The 17,965-nt window shown below is 42.8% G+C and overlaps 1 protein-coding gene across 11 annotated transcripts in view; it reads left to right on the top strand.

Moving 5' to 3' along the window:
- CDKAL1 (CDKAL1 threonylcarbamoyladenosine tRNA methylthiotransferase) overlaps positions 1–17,636 on the top strand; it is a 641,987-nt gene extending 624,351 nt beyond the window's left edge. For all 11 annotated transcript variants that reach the window (XM_072729035.1, XM_025999312.2, XM_025999311.2 and 8 more), the window contains one exon: positions 14,081–17,636. In XM_072729035.1, coding sequence (XP_072585136.1) covers positions 14,081–14,272 — 192 coding nt within the window. In that variant the 3' untranslated portion in view covers positions 14,273–17,636. The remainder of the gene's footprint in view (positions 1–14,080) is intronic.
- The last annotated feature ends 329 nt before the right edge of the window (positions 17,637–17,965 follow it).

The raw sequence follows: 17,965 nt of genomic DNA, 5'->3' as shown, positions 1-17,965 counted from the left end.
TAACATCACCATCCCCACCACAACCAAGTGCCGCCCCCCATCCATACTCCATTTTTCTTCATGGAAAATCTCACTGTCAAACACACCAAATATTTATGTGTTTGTCTCCCATTACTAAAGTGGAAACTCCATTCGTAAGTGCTGGGATATTTTGCTTCATTCACTTCTTCGTCTTTAATGTCTAGGACATTGCCTGGCATGGCATAGCAGATGCTTAGGAAATACCTGTTGAGTGAATGAATGAATGTATTTGTGTTGGAAAGAGAGAGAAAGATACTGAAAAGGATTGCAGGGCCAAATATTTGGTCATCTTATATGTCAGTTAACTATTGCCACTATAAATGCCTCATGACACAACCACAAACCTTAGAGCAGTCCAGCTAATCTCAACTATTGGATGGCTTCTTATCTTTTGGCAACCTGGTGTCTGTGAATTGGTGTCTCCATTGTGTTTCTCTAATTACAAATGAGGTTAGCATATGCATATACATTTGTTAGATTCCTTTCATATATTTATTTAGATTTCTTCGTCAGTAAAGAGTCCATGTGAGTCTGTTGCCCATTTTCTTCTGTTGAGTTGATACCTTTTTAATTTTGAAGAGTTATTTATATTATAAAAGTCTACATTCAGCTGTATATGAAGCACATGTCTTCTCTCAGTTCGTGGCTTGTCTTTTAACCTCTTGTTGGCACCTTTAGAACATCATGTATTTTTGTGATTTAAGAGCTGTCCCTCTACCTTGTGGGTTAGAAAGGTTTTCTGCCCATATTACCTAAAATTTTTTCAGTGTTACCTTTCTCAGGTAAATAATCAATCTACCTGGAATTAATTTTTAGGGATGGTAGGTAGGGGTCAAATTTCATTGTTTTATGTGTATAATCAATTGTTTAAGAAAATGTTTTGAAAGTCCATCTTTCATGTGGGTCAGTTTCTAGCCCTCTGCCTGGCATCTTTTTATATTAGTTGTCTATTGCTGTGGAACAAATTACTTCAAAATTTAGCAGCGTGAAACAAAAAACATTTATTATCTCAGAGCTTCTGTGGGTCAGAAATCCCGGCACAGCGTAGCTGGGGTGCCTCTGGCCTTGTACCTGTCATGAGGCTGCAGCCAGGAGTGTAGTCTTACTGAACCGTCAGCTGGGGGAAGAGTTGCCTCTGTATTCACTTGTGTGGTGATGATGGGATTCCATTTCCGATGGGTTGTGAGGTTGAGGTCTTGGTCCTTCATGGCCTTTGGTCAGAGATCTTCAGTCTCTTTTTATATGGGCTTTTGCGTAGGATACTTCACAACATGGCAGCTGGCTTTCCTCAAAGTGAGCAAGCAGAGGGAGTGAGAAACTTGGAAACCACAGTTATTTGTGACCTAATTTCAGAAGTGACATCCCATCATTTATGTCTAGTGTTATTAATTAAAAGCCAGGCCCATTCAGCTCATAGTTGGGAGGGAGAGGGAAGATATTACATGAGGGTGTGAATACTAGAAGGCAAAGATCACTGGGAGCCATCTTGGGGGTTGCCCACCACATTTTTATCATGATATAAATAATTAAATCTCCTCATGTTAATCTTCTCTGTTATCTTCAGTGACATTTGGTAAGGTCATTTATTTTTTACTTTTTTAAAACTATCCATATTCAGAACAAAAAATAGAAAGGGGAAATGAGCATGCCTTGGGATGGATTTTTAGAAGAACACATAATGGAACTTTGGAAGTGAGGAAAATACAAATGTGAACTTGGTTCAGACGACTGAGTTTAATGTAATCATGGTAAGTGCATACCATGTAATTTTTCTTAACTGGCTTGTCTGAATTTTTCGTAGCTGAATAATCTTCATGGTGATCTATAGGAAACATTTTACATGTTAGCTCATCATTTATGAGATTCTCTGAAATAGAACAAAGCACCTGCCATCTCTTTTATTCATCTTAGGCAGTTCATGAAGTTCAATGATCCTAGAACCATATTCTCAGTGTCACTGAAAATGATGCTTAGAACAGGATGGGAGGGTTGCATTGTCATAGCGGTTAGCATTACACATGGCTTCGTTTTCCTTTAAAGCACAAACATTGCCAGCATACTCTCATGGTTACCTAGTGGGAAGAAATCCTTGAGAGTAATTATTTTGAATTGAATTGCTTGCTTAAAGATTAACTTTCATACACCTGATTGTTCCGTTTGTCGACATTCTAGTTCGCAGCTTCCTGTGTACACTCCATGGAATGAGGGTGGTTTCAGTTGGAGCTTAAGAGATTATTGAAAAGACTTCATCATCAGGAAAGCATCTGGACCCAATCCACCTTTCCTTTCTTCAGCTTTGCCACACCTGTGGGGCAGTGTTAGTTTGTACAGATGCGTACTCGCAGCCAATGTTTTGGAATAGAGGAGTTCACATTTCTGCCATCATCATGAACATTGTGCCTACTGACTGCATAGTTCTAAGGGAGCCTTTTGGTTCCTTCTTAATTTTCCGTCCCGTGTGTGTGTGTGTGTGTGTGTGTGTGTGTACTTGTGTACTTGTGTGTGTATGCTTGTGTATACATCCGTGGCTGATATTTAGTTAACAAAAGAGAGACCTACATATACATTCTAAAGTAGTTTCCAAATTTTTTTTTTAATTTTTATTTATTTATGATAGTCACACACACAGAGAGAGAGAGAGAGAGGCAGAGACACAGGCAGAGGGAGAAACAGGCTCCACGCACCGGGAGTCCGACATGGGATTCGATCCCGGGTCTCCAGGATCGCGCCCCGGGCCAAAGGCAGGCGCTAAACCGCTGCACCACCCAGGGATCCCAAGTTTCCAAATTTTGACATGGTAAATAAATAACTTGGGTTCTAAGTGCAGCTAGTAACAAAATCTTCCCTATATGCCTTCTCTTTGAAGAAGATGACTTAAATCACAATGAATAAGAAATTAAAATAAATGCATCTCCATCTAAGATGCCAGATCTCTAATAATATACCTTTGGCAAAGCTTGCTACCTCTTGGTTCGTGTAGAACTAAGGAGGTTACATATAAGCAAATCACAAGATACCACTGTTAGCAAAGATTTTTATATTGTATTAATTCTGGCTCCTATTCTATCCTGCCCTCCATACACTTACTTTGGTAAATCTAATGAGCCAGAAATTAGGCCAGTGTAAGGCATTTGAACCACCATTTGTGTTAAGTTAAAGAAAGATTAGGAACTTTAAAGAAGATGACAGAACTCAGGTAGAAGCCCACAACCAGAGAGTTGAGGAGGCCTTACCAAGGTGGGACCACCACCATTGTTCATTCTTGATGATCAGGGACTGAGGCAACACTTTACATTAGAGATACTTACATAAGAGATGCTTCCTTAAGATTATATTTTGGGAATTAAAATGCAATCTTATGATAGAAATAACTTTCAGATATAAAGATGATTTTGTATTTAAAGCAAACTTTACAGAATCAGATTTTCAGGGTCTTTTCTGATAGCATACTGCACTGCATAATGTATATTTTAACATAATTTCCTTGCATTGATCACATATTTGGTTTTGATAGATTTTCTGCATAGGCCATATGTGCAGGCTCAGTTGGAAAAAAGAAAAAAAGAAGGTGATTCTAAACTCTAATTTATCTTGAGTTAAGAGCTATCAAACATTTTTTTCTTCATCCCTGGTAGCTTCCACTTCAAGCTCTAACAATGCCTTTGAGCCATGAGAAAAATTTACACATAATATTTTGAATCCATTAAAAGAAGTTCAGAGCTTAAGAGTTGTTTTTGTATCTCTTGAGTCGGATGAATTATGATCTCACAGAAAATAGTAATTATGTGATGGGTAGATGCCGAGCTTTGATTTTTGGTATGATTATCTCTTTCTTTCATTTGGCTCAGTTCAAGTCAGAGGGTTGGACATCCTGAAAGAGAAGGATCACCCAGACCATGCAGAGGCACATCAGAGCTCTTCCTTTGGTGATCGTCAAGGCAAAATTATTCAGAATATAATCTGAAATGCATTTGATCATATGGTAGATAGTTTAATAATTTATTTTTGGCCTTATTAGCAAAGCCTTGTATTTACTCTGCTGTCATCAAAACAAGATCTAAAACAAGATTATAGTGATTTCATGTGTGTGGGTATGTTCCGGTTTAATTTTTTTTTTTTTTTTTTTTTTTTTTTTTTTTTTTTTTTTTTTTTTTTTTGCGATTTTAATGACCTGATAGCAATTATACATTTGAGGTGAGAGGATATGGGGAAATTACATATGAATAATCTCTAATTTAGAATTGCCTGTGCCCAAAGGGATACAGAAAGGCTGACAGTACTGTGCTCTCGTCACATAACTCAGTGACAGAGGTCTTATGATGTAAATATTCTCCCCAAATACATGGAAAGGTGTCATGGATGCCAGGTTTCATTTGTGGAGCTTGTTACATGCCAGTGAACCTACAGGGCTGATAGATGACAGGTATAACATTCTTTACAGAGATTTCAGGAACTCAAAACTACTAAGATCTTTGGTTCACAGCTCAGTGGGCACTCCTAGCTGTGTGATATTAAAAGGCTCCCAGTTTGAAGAATTGTCTGGAAAAGTAGTGGACAAAGGTAGCTTGGCACCCTTACTCCCTTGTATGTTCTCGTGTCTGGTGATGACACAAAGCACTGGGACAAGATTGTCTGTCAGTCCGAGGAACGGAGCTGGCGCAGGGACCAGTCACAGGGCCCTGGCAATACCTGCAGGTGTCGAGGACAGAAAAACTCATTTAGACGCTGCTCTGCAAGATGGGAAGACAGGTGGCAACTCTCTTACAGGGATATCTTATTTGAGCAGAACCAGACCAACTGTTCCTCATTAAAACACATTTTGCAACATGTTCTAATGTGAGCAGATCAAATGTGTGTGTATGTGAGTGTGTGTTCAGAGAAAATTCAGCAATGTGCCAACTCCAGGTCACATTTACAAAATCTCAGCATGGTTCAGAACTGCAAGATAGGTAGGTTGAAGCGTCCCTGCAAGATCTGAGGCTGGCTTTCTTGGAATGGCCTTCTGTAAAGAAACACAAAGTCATACCATTATGTCCATGAGATGCAGTGGCAAGTAAAGTGGATAAAGTCTGCTTGGAAGGACTCTTAGTCCTGATAGTCATTTGATATGCAGTGCCTTGGCTTTTCTTATTCCTTTATATTGCATTATAAAAGTGCTTCTGATAGGTTTTTACCAAGGTTGAACTTAGTATGATGAAAGCCAAGCCTCTCGTCTACTCTGCCATGTATACCTGCTCTCCATAAACTGGACGAATTGGAATTAAGTCATGTTAACAGTTCCCTAGGAATTCGAGAGGAATGAAAGAATGCATATAGAGCACGTAGAGTCCCTCCAGGCCTGTGATAACCAGCGCCTAAATGTTTCTCATCTACTTAGTGTTTATATATAGAGGTTGTCATCCACCTGTCCTCCTGGATCCTTACGCTTCTGGTTCTGGTGCATATTTACATATTGCAGTTTGCAAATATTTTTGATAAGAAGGAACGGCAGGAGAAGCCTCTGAACAGCATGACTTTTTCCACTGGAAGGCCACACCTATCCAGCTCCCAAGAAAAGGACAGGATGTTTGCACCTGTATGAAAATATAAATATAGGACATCTGGGTGGCTCAGTTGGTTAAGCTCTGCCTTCGACTCAGGTCATGATCTCAGGGTCCTGGGATGGAGCCCCACATCAGGATCCCTGCTCAGTGGAGAGTCTGCTTCTTCCTCTCCCTCTGCTCCTTCCCCTGCTTGTGCTCTCTCATGCTCTCTTTCTCTCTCAAATAAATAAATTTATATATATATATATATAGAGAGAGAGAGAGAGAGAGAGAGAATGCAAAGGAACACATAGAAGTACAAATGTTCTTTCAGAGAACATTAATTGACCACCTCCTTCTGGTCCTTTCTCTTTTGGCTGAAAGAGCCGTGAGGAGGACCAACATGGTAGCTTAGCAGGTCTGCGTTAGCAGAGGCTGAGCCCCAGAGACTCCATCTTCCTCCACCAGGTGCTTCATGGCAGCCAGCCATACAGCTGCTGGGAGGTGCCCTATGCCCTTTTTCCCATAAACATGAAGAACATCAGGCTTCTCTTGGGGCCCATTCTCTCGTGCAGCTGGTGCAGCTCTGCCTGAACTAAGCACACCTTCTGGTGGGACAATGAGAACATGGGGAAGTCACACATGCCAGGAGTGGTCAGCACAATAATGTGCTCACACATGACAACCCACGTTGGGATCCCAGCAGCCTGTGAATGTGTTGCCTTACATGGCAAAAGGGAAGGAACTTCAGGTACGTGATTCAGTTAAAGGTTGAGATGGAGAACTTATCCTGGGTTATCCCCATGGGCCAGCATAAATCACAAGGATCCTCATTGCTAAAGCCTGTATTACTGGCTTTCAAGATATAGGCAAAAAGTCACAAGTCAGCGCAGCCTCTAGAAGCTCGATAAGAAGCAAGGAAACCAGTCCTGTCCTAGAACTGCCAGAAAGAATTCAGCTTGCTGGCAGCTCTGCTGACACCTCGATTTTAGCCTTTTGGACCTCCAGAACTGCAAGAAAATGAATTTGTATTAAAACCTGAGGTTTATGGCAATTTATTAAAGTAGCGATAGAAAACTAATATGCCATGCTATTTTTCTGCTGGCCAGCTTTCCCCTATTGGTATTATTTTATTTTTGTACCTTGTACTATTGATGATGTTTGACCCTCTGTTCTATCTACCTAATAATCGAATAAGAAATAAATGGCAATTTATATGGAAAGACTGTGCCTGTGAAAAATGTGAACCTGTCATACTGTGGCACAGGTGAAAACACAAACATCCTTTCAGCTAGCACTGCCCACCTGCCTCTGTGCTGGGCCCTGGGCACTGGCGAGTCTGCTCTCAAGGAATGTGCACAGGATCATGCAGGAGTAGACAGGCCATTGACCACCACTGACAAGGGCCATGATGAAGGCCAGCCAACAGGATGCCCAGCCCCACAGAGGGGAAGGACCCCGCTCATCTGGGGCTGTGGGCCGGTTGAGAGAGTTTTTCCGACAGGAGGTCCTGTCTGACCAAGCCCTGGGAAAACAATCACGAGAGGAAGCAGGAGGCAGACGGTGGGCGGAGGAGAGCTGGCTGGTTCGGGCTGGGCACAGACCAGGGGCAAAAAGATTCTGTGTACCTTTGTGGGATTGGCAGTGACTTTTTTTAGTTTCCTTGAAAAAAATTTTATAACAAAAGTAAATATTGAAAGAAAAAAGCAGATGTAAAAAATGGCACATCTGACAGTTGAGCTCCTCTTCATAAATTGTGGAGTTTGAGTTTCCCTTGGCATATGAGACAGTTTTAGTTAAGAGCCGTTCCAGAAGCCTCATTCCACAGAGGACAAGCCCAGGGAGTAGGAGACGTGTAGCTTCTTGGTTGTGGTTTAGCGCTTGTGAGGGCAGCATCCAGGACAGGACGTCTTTACCTCGGTACCACTGACAAGTGCCCTGGGAAGCTCTGGCCTTTCCCTGTCCCAGATTACACTGCTGAGATGTAGTACAATAGCCCTTCATTTAGACCTTCTGTAGGAGACCCAGGCGCTCCACTGGGGCACTGGGCGTGTTACCTCTGACCCTGTCGACATCAGCTTATGGTAGATGTGGATATCTGCTTCATGGAGGGGGGAGCTAGCCTTAGGGGGCTTAAACCACTTGCCCAAGGTCACACAGCTGCTAAATGTCTGAACCTGGATTCAGTCTCTGCCCTGCCAGAATTTGAACCCTATGCTCCTTGGTTATACACTGTGTGTCTCCTGATGATACGTAAGGGATGGAAATAACATAAATCAATTAATCATATTTGAGGACCAATAAAATAGTGACTTTTTAATTTTACAAAAAGAATATATCTATTTTTTAAATTTTTATTTTATTTGACAAAGAAGGAGAGAGAGCACAGGCAGGGGGAATGGTAGGCAGAGGGAGGGGGAGAAGCAGGCTCCCCACTGAGCAGAGAACCCGATGTGGGGCTCCATCCCAGGACCCTGGGATCATGACCTGAGCCAAAGGCAGCTGCTTAACCAACTGAGCCACCCAGGTGCCCCACAAAAAGAATATCTGAGATGGTTTGCCAATTCCATTAGAACGGCAAAATGCCATGGAATGTGTTAGTCTGGAGTTTTACATGCTCAAAGAACTTAATATGCGTGTCTCACTTGATCCCATAACAACCCTCTAATGTGAAAACACTCACAGTATCCCCATCTCTTAGGTGATTTTATGTGCAAACAGAGAGGATGAATCATTTGTCCCCAAATTCTAAGATGGACGTGGGATGAGAGCCCAGAACCAGTGCACATCCTGCTCCTGGCACTGGTCCCATGCGATACCTCGTTGCACTGAATGTGTTCAGGTGTAGTAAGGAAGGCTTCTCTTTCCTTTCCCAGCAGCACACGGATAGCTGCCCAAGGAGGGAATAATTTGAGATGAACTGTCATTACCATCTAGCCAGACCAGGGTTTTTTTCTGAAGTCTTTGTCTCCATCTGATTGAAATCTGATCTGTAGCGTTCCTGAACATCAAAGTGGTTTTTGTTTGGTTTTGTTTTCAATGTAGGTACTTGGTTCTACTTTAACAGATTTATTACTTTAATAGGATTTGATAAGCTATATTTTTGAAAATTAGTAGGCTACGTTAGGAATTAGTAAGTATGTTTAGGAATTAATCAGGGGAACAGTGAGATTTACAAGGGAGGAATAGCCCGTGTTAATCAAAGTGAACACTTCCCCAGTGTTGTCCTGAGTCTACTGTAACTGGGTGAAAATGGGGATCTTTGTGATTGAACAGAGTTCATATCCTGCCTCCTTTCAAATTTCTCTTTTGAGAAAGGCAATTCTGAATGGAGTTTGATTTTTTAAAAAGTAAGTTTGAGAGTTGGTGTTTACCTAGTCTTAGCAAGCAATAACGTTTCTCATACTGGGTGTGTTCCAGTTTGAGAGATGGAAGTGCATCTTGAATTTCAAGAATTAATAACTTCTGGTAACGATGTTTAAGAAGTTTAGGGAAGGTTTAAGCCTTCTGTTTATTTTTATTTTTTTTTTAAGATTTTATTTATTTATTCATGAGAGACACACACAGAGAGAGAGAGAGAGAGAGGCAGAGACACAGGCAGAGGGAGAAGCAGGCTCCATGCAGGGAGCCTGACGTGGGACTCCAGGATAACGCCCCAAGCCAAAGGCAGATGCTCAACCGCTGAGCCACCCTGGCATCCCGCCTTCTGTTTATTTTCCAGAACTATTGACCATACAAAGTATTTCTCTAAGTCAGCTCTATACATTGTTCTGTGTCTGTGTGTGTGTCTGTGTGTAACTGTGTGTCTGTCTGTGGTATCTATGTGTCTGTGTGTGTCTCTTTGTGTCTATGTGTGTCTGTATGTCTCTGTGTGTGTGTGTGTGTGTCGGAGTCTGTGTGTATGTGTCTGTGTGGGTATTTTTGTGTGTCTGTGTGTGTGTGTCAGAGTCTGTGTGTGTATGTCTGTGGGTATCTTTGTGTGTGTGTATATCTGTGTGTATGTGTGTGTGTCTGTGTGTGGATATGTAAACTTGTACCTTAACATAGGTTATGTATCATCACCTCAAAGCACTTTTTGTTTAATTGCATCCTAAAAATGCTGCATTAGTTCCTGTTCACGAATACTGCTCCTGTGTAGAGATCTGCCATAGTTGTACGTTTAGATGTTGGAGTGTCTTGGACTTTATGAGAAAGTCCTGCTGTTTCCTGTATTTTTATAGTTTCCTTTCAGTATCCCATTGCTAGTGACAACTGAAGTGTATGAAACCAGCCGCCACTGATTACAGTCATCTGAGAAACCTTTCTTTCAATTTTATGTTTAAAAATATACCTTCACACTCTTTTAATCAAGATCTTGAGTTGGTAAGAGGTGAGGATATGAAAGAAGCACAGTGCTACCTTGTCCCTCTCCTGCTATGTTGGTTTGTCAAGCACCCACCTTGATCCCAGGGAGAGGGGCAGGTCAGGTGGGTTTCTTGTGGCTGCCCTTGCATGCTGTTGCTCTCGGTGTGATTCTGTGACGCACACTTGGCCACTAGGAACAGGAGGGCAGCTCATCACCAGTTACATTCAGACTTAGGTGTTTGACGGGAGTGGGTGGGGGGGCAAGGGTGTGTAGGGACCCAAGGAGGAACAGCTGCATCAAATACAACTATAGCTGATCCACTGTGGCAATTCAATACGTAACTTTCATGTTTGGAGCAAAATTTTATGGCAAATGAGTTACAAGAAGGAGACGAAATTTTGTGAAATGCTCATCAAAAGTCAAGGGTTCTTTTTAAGGCTGAGAGCACAAACACTTCACCAGCACTGTAGCTTCGTGAAGCAGAGTGTATTGTAAACTCAACAGAAAGCTTAATGCCTTAAGACTTGCCCAGCCTTGTGCAGGTCAGCCTGACCGCCGGCCCGGCACCAGTGATCACCAAGTGACAGCTTTGAATTGCAGGTGGAGAAGCAGGGCCCAGCATTCAGAATGAGGACTGGACCAGGGGACTGTCCCTGAAGCTGGGAGACATTTCATTTCACAGGCTCACTCTTCAATGGGCCCTTTCCAAGGCCCTGTACTTACTTTTGTATTCATATTTTTTTCTTAAAAAGAAAGCTTCAGTCCCCCACACTACCTGGGTCTACTCCTAGGTGAGGGTGTCTATGAACCTTCTAACATAATACCTGGAAGTGTGAGTGGCATTGTGTGCATAGGGCACGGTCACGTCTGCAGGTCTCTGGGGAACAGTCTGTAGTCTTCACTGGCTTCTCAAAGCCATGTATGACTCAAATATGACAAACTCAGACCAAGGAGAAATTAAGCAACCTCTTAGTTAGGGTCTTGTAAGCCCAAAGTTAAGTGAAGGTTTCATCTGTAGAGGCAACATCTTCTTAGTACCCTGAATACATCACAGGACACACAGGTCACCAGCGATCTGGATAGGCACCTGTTCGATTGTTTGCACCTCATCTGCAATCCACACCCCCACTCACTCACTCACTCACATCCAAACACTTAGTACCTGCACACTCCTTGCAGCCGTGCAGGTCCAAGGACCCAGAGGTGAAGTAGACAGCCTCCCACATTTGAAGAACTCATACCGCTTGTGTCCTTGGAGCTGAGGGAGGCTTGCATTCCTTCCCAAGGCTGCTGAGTCCAGAGGAGTGCTGTCCTTGAGATACAGAGACTACTTTTAGTCAAAATAAAAGTTTGCCAACATAGTCATCGCCCAAAATATCACACAGAAAGCCAGTCTCACAAGCGAATGGTCTGCTGGGGCAGAGGCAGGTTTGGGTGTACTTCTGGGCTCTGGGCACGGCCCCCACTGCTGCAGGGAAGGAAGCCCCCTCTCTGCTCAGCTGCATGCCCCCTCTTTGAGGTGTGGACGCCAGCAGGGTGAGGGCCCACATACCTGTGCAGCAGAGAACTAAATCATGATACGACTGCCGTTGGGTTGGAAAATTTATCCTTTTAGTTAACAGATTGGTGTTTTGTTTTAACTTTGCAATGAGTCTCCTATAGTTAAAGCAAGATTTCTTGTACATCCACCACACGCATTAGCCAGTGGACATTGGATTCTAAAAGATATTTTTATTTCCGCATTGCTATACTTCATACCTCTTGTTACTCATCTGAACTAACATCCTGTTGGTTCTCCATCAAACGGCCACTGCCCCTCCTTCCCAAACCTTCAGCCATCATCCTGACCTCAGTGCTCATCACCTCTCACCTCAACTTGCCACTGGATTGTCTATTCCCATTCTCTTCCTTCCCTCCAACCGACCCTGCACCTTCCTGGGAATTCCGGTCTCCATGATTCTCCAGTGCACGGTGAGCCCCACACAGAGGGCGAAGGTGTCAGTGAGAGATCCTTAGGGAGCTCAGAAGGGAAGAATAAGCAAAATAAGATGGCTGCTGCGCACATGTGCTGCTGTGGATTCCTGGCTCTCCCACAGACATGCCATATGCTGTCCTGCCCTGGCTTGGCCCCTCGCCCCTCACTGTGCTCCTCCCGTCAGTGCTCCCCTGCCCCCACCTCCACCTCCATCTTTCAAAGGCTTGTCTCAGGTCTCAACAGGGGAGGCACCAATTCTAAACCTAAGATGGAGATCTTATATAATAGAATTAAAATCACGCTTTCAAGCACGAGAACCATCTTGACAGCAGCCAGGTGCCCCCTCCTTGCTCCTCTGCACACCCAGCAAAAAGCACCAGGGAACAGAGACCACCCAAAAAGCAGTGTGGCAGTGACTCCTAGTTCCTCATACTCCTTCCAAGCAGGACTTTCCACCTTTTCTTTGTCTGGCACACAGAAAAAGTGACGGTGGCCACATAGCACACCAGAGAAACAGAGGGAGCTGCGTGTGGAGGGCCTATGCCTCTGGCCACCCAGACCCAGCTCCCTCTTGAGTTTGGAGCAGCCCCAGCCAGCAGCACCCCCACCCCCAGGATCTCCACCCTGAGGGATATGTTTGTGGAAAAAGGTGGCCTCCATGGTCTCTCCTCTGTCATTCTTTTTTTTTTTTTTTGCCAAGTAGGGATGTGGTTACATCCGTAAAAGTTACATTTTTTACTCTACATAAATATTATGTTTCATGAATATTGCCTTGATTCTCCATAAACATGCTCTCTCTGTATCGCTCTCGCTCTCTCTCTCTCTCATCTATTTTGTGTATAATCTGGAAAATCATGAACTTGGTCTGACACTTCAAGGAAAGGAAATGTGACTTATTCATGCCTAACTTGGGGCCACCGGCCCACGGAGGGTGTTCAGATGTGTCTGTGGTGAAGCAGTAACTAAGTGATAGCTGCTTCTTACATCAGACTAAAAAGCTTCTGCACAGCAAAGAAAACCATCAACAAAACAAAAAAGCAATTTGCTCAAATAGAGAAAATATTTACAAATCAACATGTCTGATATCTGATAAGTGAGTAAAACTCAAAATATGTAAAGAACTCCTACAACCCACTAGCAAAAAAAAAAAAAATCTGATTAAAAAATGGGCAGAGGATCTGAGTAGACATTTTTCCACAGAAGACATACAGATGCTTAACGGGTACATGAAAGATGCTAATCATCCCTCATCATCAGGGCAGTGCAAATCAAAACCACAGTGAGCTATCACCGCACACCTGTTAGAAGGGCCTTTATCAAAAAGACAAGAAATAACAAGTGTTGGCAAAGGTATGGAGAAAAGGGCATTGTTGTGAGGGAGTGTAAATTTGTGTAACCACTGTGGAAAACAGTATGGAGCTTCCTCAAAAAATTAAAAACAGAATGATCCAGAAACTCCTGCTTATTTATTTGAAGAAATAACACTAACCCCTGTGTTCATTGTAGCATTATTTACAGTTATCAAAATATCCAAACAGCCTAAGTGTCCATCAGTGGATAAGTGGATAGAGAAGATGTGGGATATATATTCCTATGTGTGTGTGTTATGTATATATGAATATTACTCAGCCATAAAAAAGAGGGAAATCTTACCTTTTGCAACAACATGGATGGACCTCTGGGACACCGTACTAAGTGAAATAAGCCTCAAAAGGATAAATATCATTTGGGTTCAATTGTATGTGGAATCTAAAAAAGAATTAAAAAATTGAGCTCGTGGATCCAGAGAACAGATTGGTGGTTGCCAGAGGAGGGGGTGGGGGGTGAGCGAAATGGGTGAAGGTAGTCAGAAGGTGCACACTTCCAGTTGCGGCATGAGTATGCCCCGGGGATGTAATGTACAGCGCGGGGACTGTGGTTAGCAATACTGTGTTGTGTATTTGAAAGTTGCTAAGAGAGGAGACCCTACAAGCTCTCATGGCAACAGAAAGAGTTGGAACCATGCATGGCAGTGGGTGTTAACTAGACTCATCGTGGGGGTCATTTGGGAATGCAGAAAACATCGAATCATTATGTTGAACTAAGAACAATGTTATGTGTCAGTTGTATCTCAATAAAGAAAAAAAAAAAGCTTCTTCTAGGGACTCGTTAGTTGACTGATGTCACAGTAGGGCTTTTTTTGCATCTTAAAGTCATTTTTTTTCCCCGTCTTCATAGGGCTTCAGAAACAGGCCGAGGAGTCACCTGAGCTCGGCTCACCACCCTTCTGCTGCGGTGCGGCGGGACTCTGCTAGCTCCAGACTGGTGCTCCACTTGCAGAAACTCCATCAAGACTGTGCACTGAGGGTGTCTGTGGGTCTGGCTCTATTTGCTCTTCTTCTGGCTTTTTTGGTCAAAGTCTATAATTAAAACACAACTAAACGAAGCATTTGTGAAGAAGAATAAATTTCTAAGTAAAACCTGCAACGAACGGAAAAACAACCATGTCAGTTCTCCAAGAGCAGTAATCTATCCTGGTCTCACTGCCTCCCCTTCAGCTCTACTTTTTAATGGGCTTCCTCTGTCGCATTGAGTTGGGCCATCGGTTATTTGACCTAAAACCTACTAACTGTTGCCATAGCATATCTTCTAAATTAAGCTCCTTTTGGTTTATTTGCAGCAAGAAATGCAAGTGGTTGCATTTTTCTTTCACTCTCCAGTCTTCAAGTCAGAACTTCATTGTACCCCGGATCCAGTCATCTTTTCCTGATGTGGGAAGAATTTTGAGACTTCAATAAACATTTAAAAAAAAAAAGTACCTTTTTCCTTATGCTTTGTTTGGAGTCCCAGTGCTACCAACATCTTATTTCTCACAGCAGATGCTTTCCTGGAAGGTTTATATAGAAACCTGTGTTTAAAACAAGAATTATCTTGGAATGCACAACGAGAGTCACCAGGTAAAGGACTCTCGGTGACATTTTCTAGAAGCATGAGGAATCACCCACTTCTTTGGCACCCACAAACTTTCAAAAACTGGGTTTGTCTAAAACCATCTGTGCCCCTTTTCTGACAGTTTTGATCGATGACACCAATGTTTGTTTCTACCTGACACCCTTGGCCTTTACTAAATAGAGTGACTTATTTCACAACAGAAGGAATCGATGTACTAAGCCACCTTAGGAACATCAGAATTTAAATGTTATTTGGATCATCTAGGCACAGGGAATTTGGGTGCCTTCTGGTTACCACAGGACATTTCATCGTTAACCCACGCTCCTGTTCAGCTCTTTTATGTGTCTTTCAGGAATCCAAATTAAAATGTATTTGTGTCATCAGTTAGTGCAGCTAAAAGAACAAACCAAGCAAACAAAACTAGTGTCAGTACAGTTCCCCAGTATCTGGCGTGTGCTTCTAAAAGGAAAACACGTTTCGGATGCAGACCACCTGCCTGTGCCCCTCCCAAGTCCCCCAGGGGAACATGCCTTTGGGATGGCCCTGGCTAAAGCCTAGAGTCACGCTGGGTAGGACACAAGAAGAGCTTTGCGCCCCTAACTGACCCGAGACAAGCCCCATCTCATCCTTTCCCCGCTATTTCCCTCTTACTCCTCCCCTGTTTCTTTCCTCCCCTCCTGCTCTTTGCACCCTAGTCTCCTTGCCTCCACTCTCCTCTCCTCAGTTGTCCTTCCTGTGAAATAATCCAACAGCCCCACTGCCCCTCACCACCGTGGTGGGGCTTCTCAAGGATTGTTTCAGCCATTTGGGGTTGTTTCCTCTCTGCCTCTAGTGTTTCTTACTCCCAGCTGGGCTGCAACTTCATTTTGCTCTTTGGTTCAAAAAGTGTAAAAGCAGGGACCAGACCATACGTGATAGCATTTGCTATACTGGTGAGCAGTTGGCAGAAGGGGTGGCTATGGTCTGAAAATCCAGTTTGCTTTTTTCCATGACCTCCTGCTGGAGGGAGGGAGAAGGGCAGGGTGTGGTGGTTGCTGACAACATAGTTCTCTTGTGGACAGGATGAGCCTGGGAGCCCTAGGAGCAAGTGCATTCATCAGAAAGGCCATCACCTTTCCAGGTCTTTCCTGGCCACAGTACTACTGCACATGGCCCACCCCTCTGGAGGTAGGCCTGGGCTTGTGACCTTTGTTGGCCAATGCAACAGGAGTGGAAGGGTCCTATCTTTGAGGCAGTCACGTTCAGAGCTGGGGTACATTTGCCATATGCTTTTCCTGCCACAAGGGTGATTATGGGCACACATGTCAAGATAAAGCTTTCCTTGGCTGAGTCCCTGAGGGAGTCCAAGGAGCAGAGCCCCCTACCAGCATGCACTAGACATGTGTAAAACAGGAAAGGAACTTTAGTTGTGTTAAGCCACCGAGATTGGGCATTGTCCACCTAGAATAAGCTATCCTGATTCATTCAAAGAGTCAGCCATGATAGGATGGTTGACTTTGCATTTGTGAATGTAGCTGGTGATGTGCCTGGTATTTTTCTTGTCATGTTTTCCCTTAGTACCAAAGTCCTTTTTTTTTTTTTTTTTAATTTCCCTTTTTTTTTTTTAAATAGTGGCTATTCCTGCTGAAAAGTAACTATGAAGAGATCTATCTTGGTGCATTCAGGCTGCCATAACACTTCCATAGACTGGGTGGCTTATAACCAGCAGAAATCTATTTCTCATGGTTCTGGATACTAGACAGTTCAAGGTCAAGGCACTGGCAGATTTAATATCTTGTGAAGACTCACTTCCTGCTTCAGAGATGGCCATCTGCTTATGCATCTCATATGGTAGAAGGGGTGAGGGAGCTCTCCAGGTCTTGTAATCCCATTGGTCAGGACTCCACCCTCATGATCTGGTCACCTCTCAAAGGCTCCATCTCCTATCATCACATTTTTTTTTAAGATTTTATTTATTTATTCATGAAAGACACAGAATGAGAGGCAGCGACATAGGCAGAGAGAAAGGCAGGCTCCCTACAGGGAGCCTGATATGGGACTCGATCCCAGGACCCCAGGATCACGACTTGAGCCAAAGGCAGACACTCAACCACTGAGCCACCCAAGTGCCCCATCATCACATTTTTAAATAAGATATATTAATCAGGTTTCTTTTCTCTTCCTCCCTCTCCCTGTTCCTCTCTTTCATTCTGTCTTCATTCATCAAGTGTGAGATAGTCAGTAGAATAATGTAAAAAAAAAAAAAATCTTTCGTGAAAACTTTGCTTTGTTGCTGGGAAAATGTGTCTAAACATCAGATTTCCATATGTCTTTCAGTCAAAACATATGCTTTTCTGTTGACTTCAGTCCAGGTTGACAATTTCAGTCATGGAGAGAGAATTGGAGTTACAAATGAAACTTCAAGGGGTTTTATCATAACACAAAGATAGAGGAAGTAAAGGAAGGGCAAGAGGGAGAGAAAGGAAGAAAAGAAGAAAAAAGGGAAAAAGATATTCTTAAGATTTGCCTGGCCCCTGAGGCACCCCAGGATATTTTAAATTTTTGAGGCAAACACAGTGACATCTGTCAGATACCATGCAAACTAGTCACTCAAAATGGTTCCATTTCAGTATTGGAATGCACACTTTTCCATGATGCCATGTCTAAGACTGGATTTTAGGCAGTTGCTGTGACAAAAAAAGCAAGTATAAAGTGAAAATGTGGAACAGGAACTATAGACTTACCTTATTTCACAGTTTGAGAAGTTGTGCAATGCCCAACAGATGCACATGTTCCATTAATCAGTAATTATGGTAATTTTGGAATAAAATATAAAATAAAAATAGATTTACTTCAGTTTACTTATATTACTTTTTCACACAGATTTTATAAGATATTTCATACACAGGTTTTTATTAAATTGTTAGTACCTACCTGCTTAGTAAACAGAATGGTTAGCTGTTTCTATTTGCTAGGAGTGCCATGAATCGAGAAAACTTGAGAACCTCAGCTCTGTGGCATAACCTGTAAAGGATCCATGCCAAATTTATATTTAATCTGGGATCATAATTATTCCTCAAAATATTTTTTAGTCTTTTAATTTATTAATAGTATGTGTTGGATAAATTTACATTTGCCTTCCCACTGAGCTAGAATTTATGATGTTGAAACTATAAAATTTGCAGTGCATAG

This window comes from Vulpes vulpes, chromosome 12 (assembly GCF_048418805.1).
Source record: "Vulpes vulpes isolate BD-2025 chromosome 12, VulVul3, whole genome shotgun sequence".
Lineage (NCBI taxonomy): Eukaryota > Metazoa > Chordata > Mammalia > Carnivora > Canidae > Vulpes > Vulpes vulpes.
This window is presented reverse-complemented; position numbering and strand designations above follow the sequence as displayed.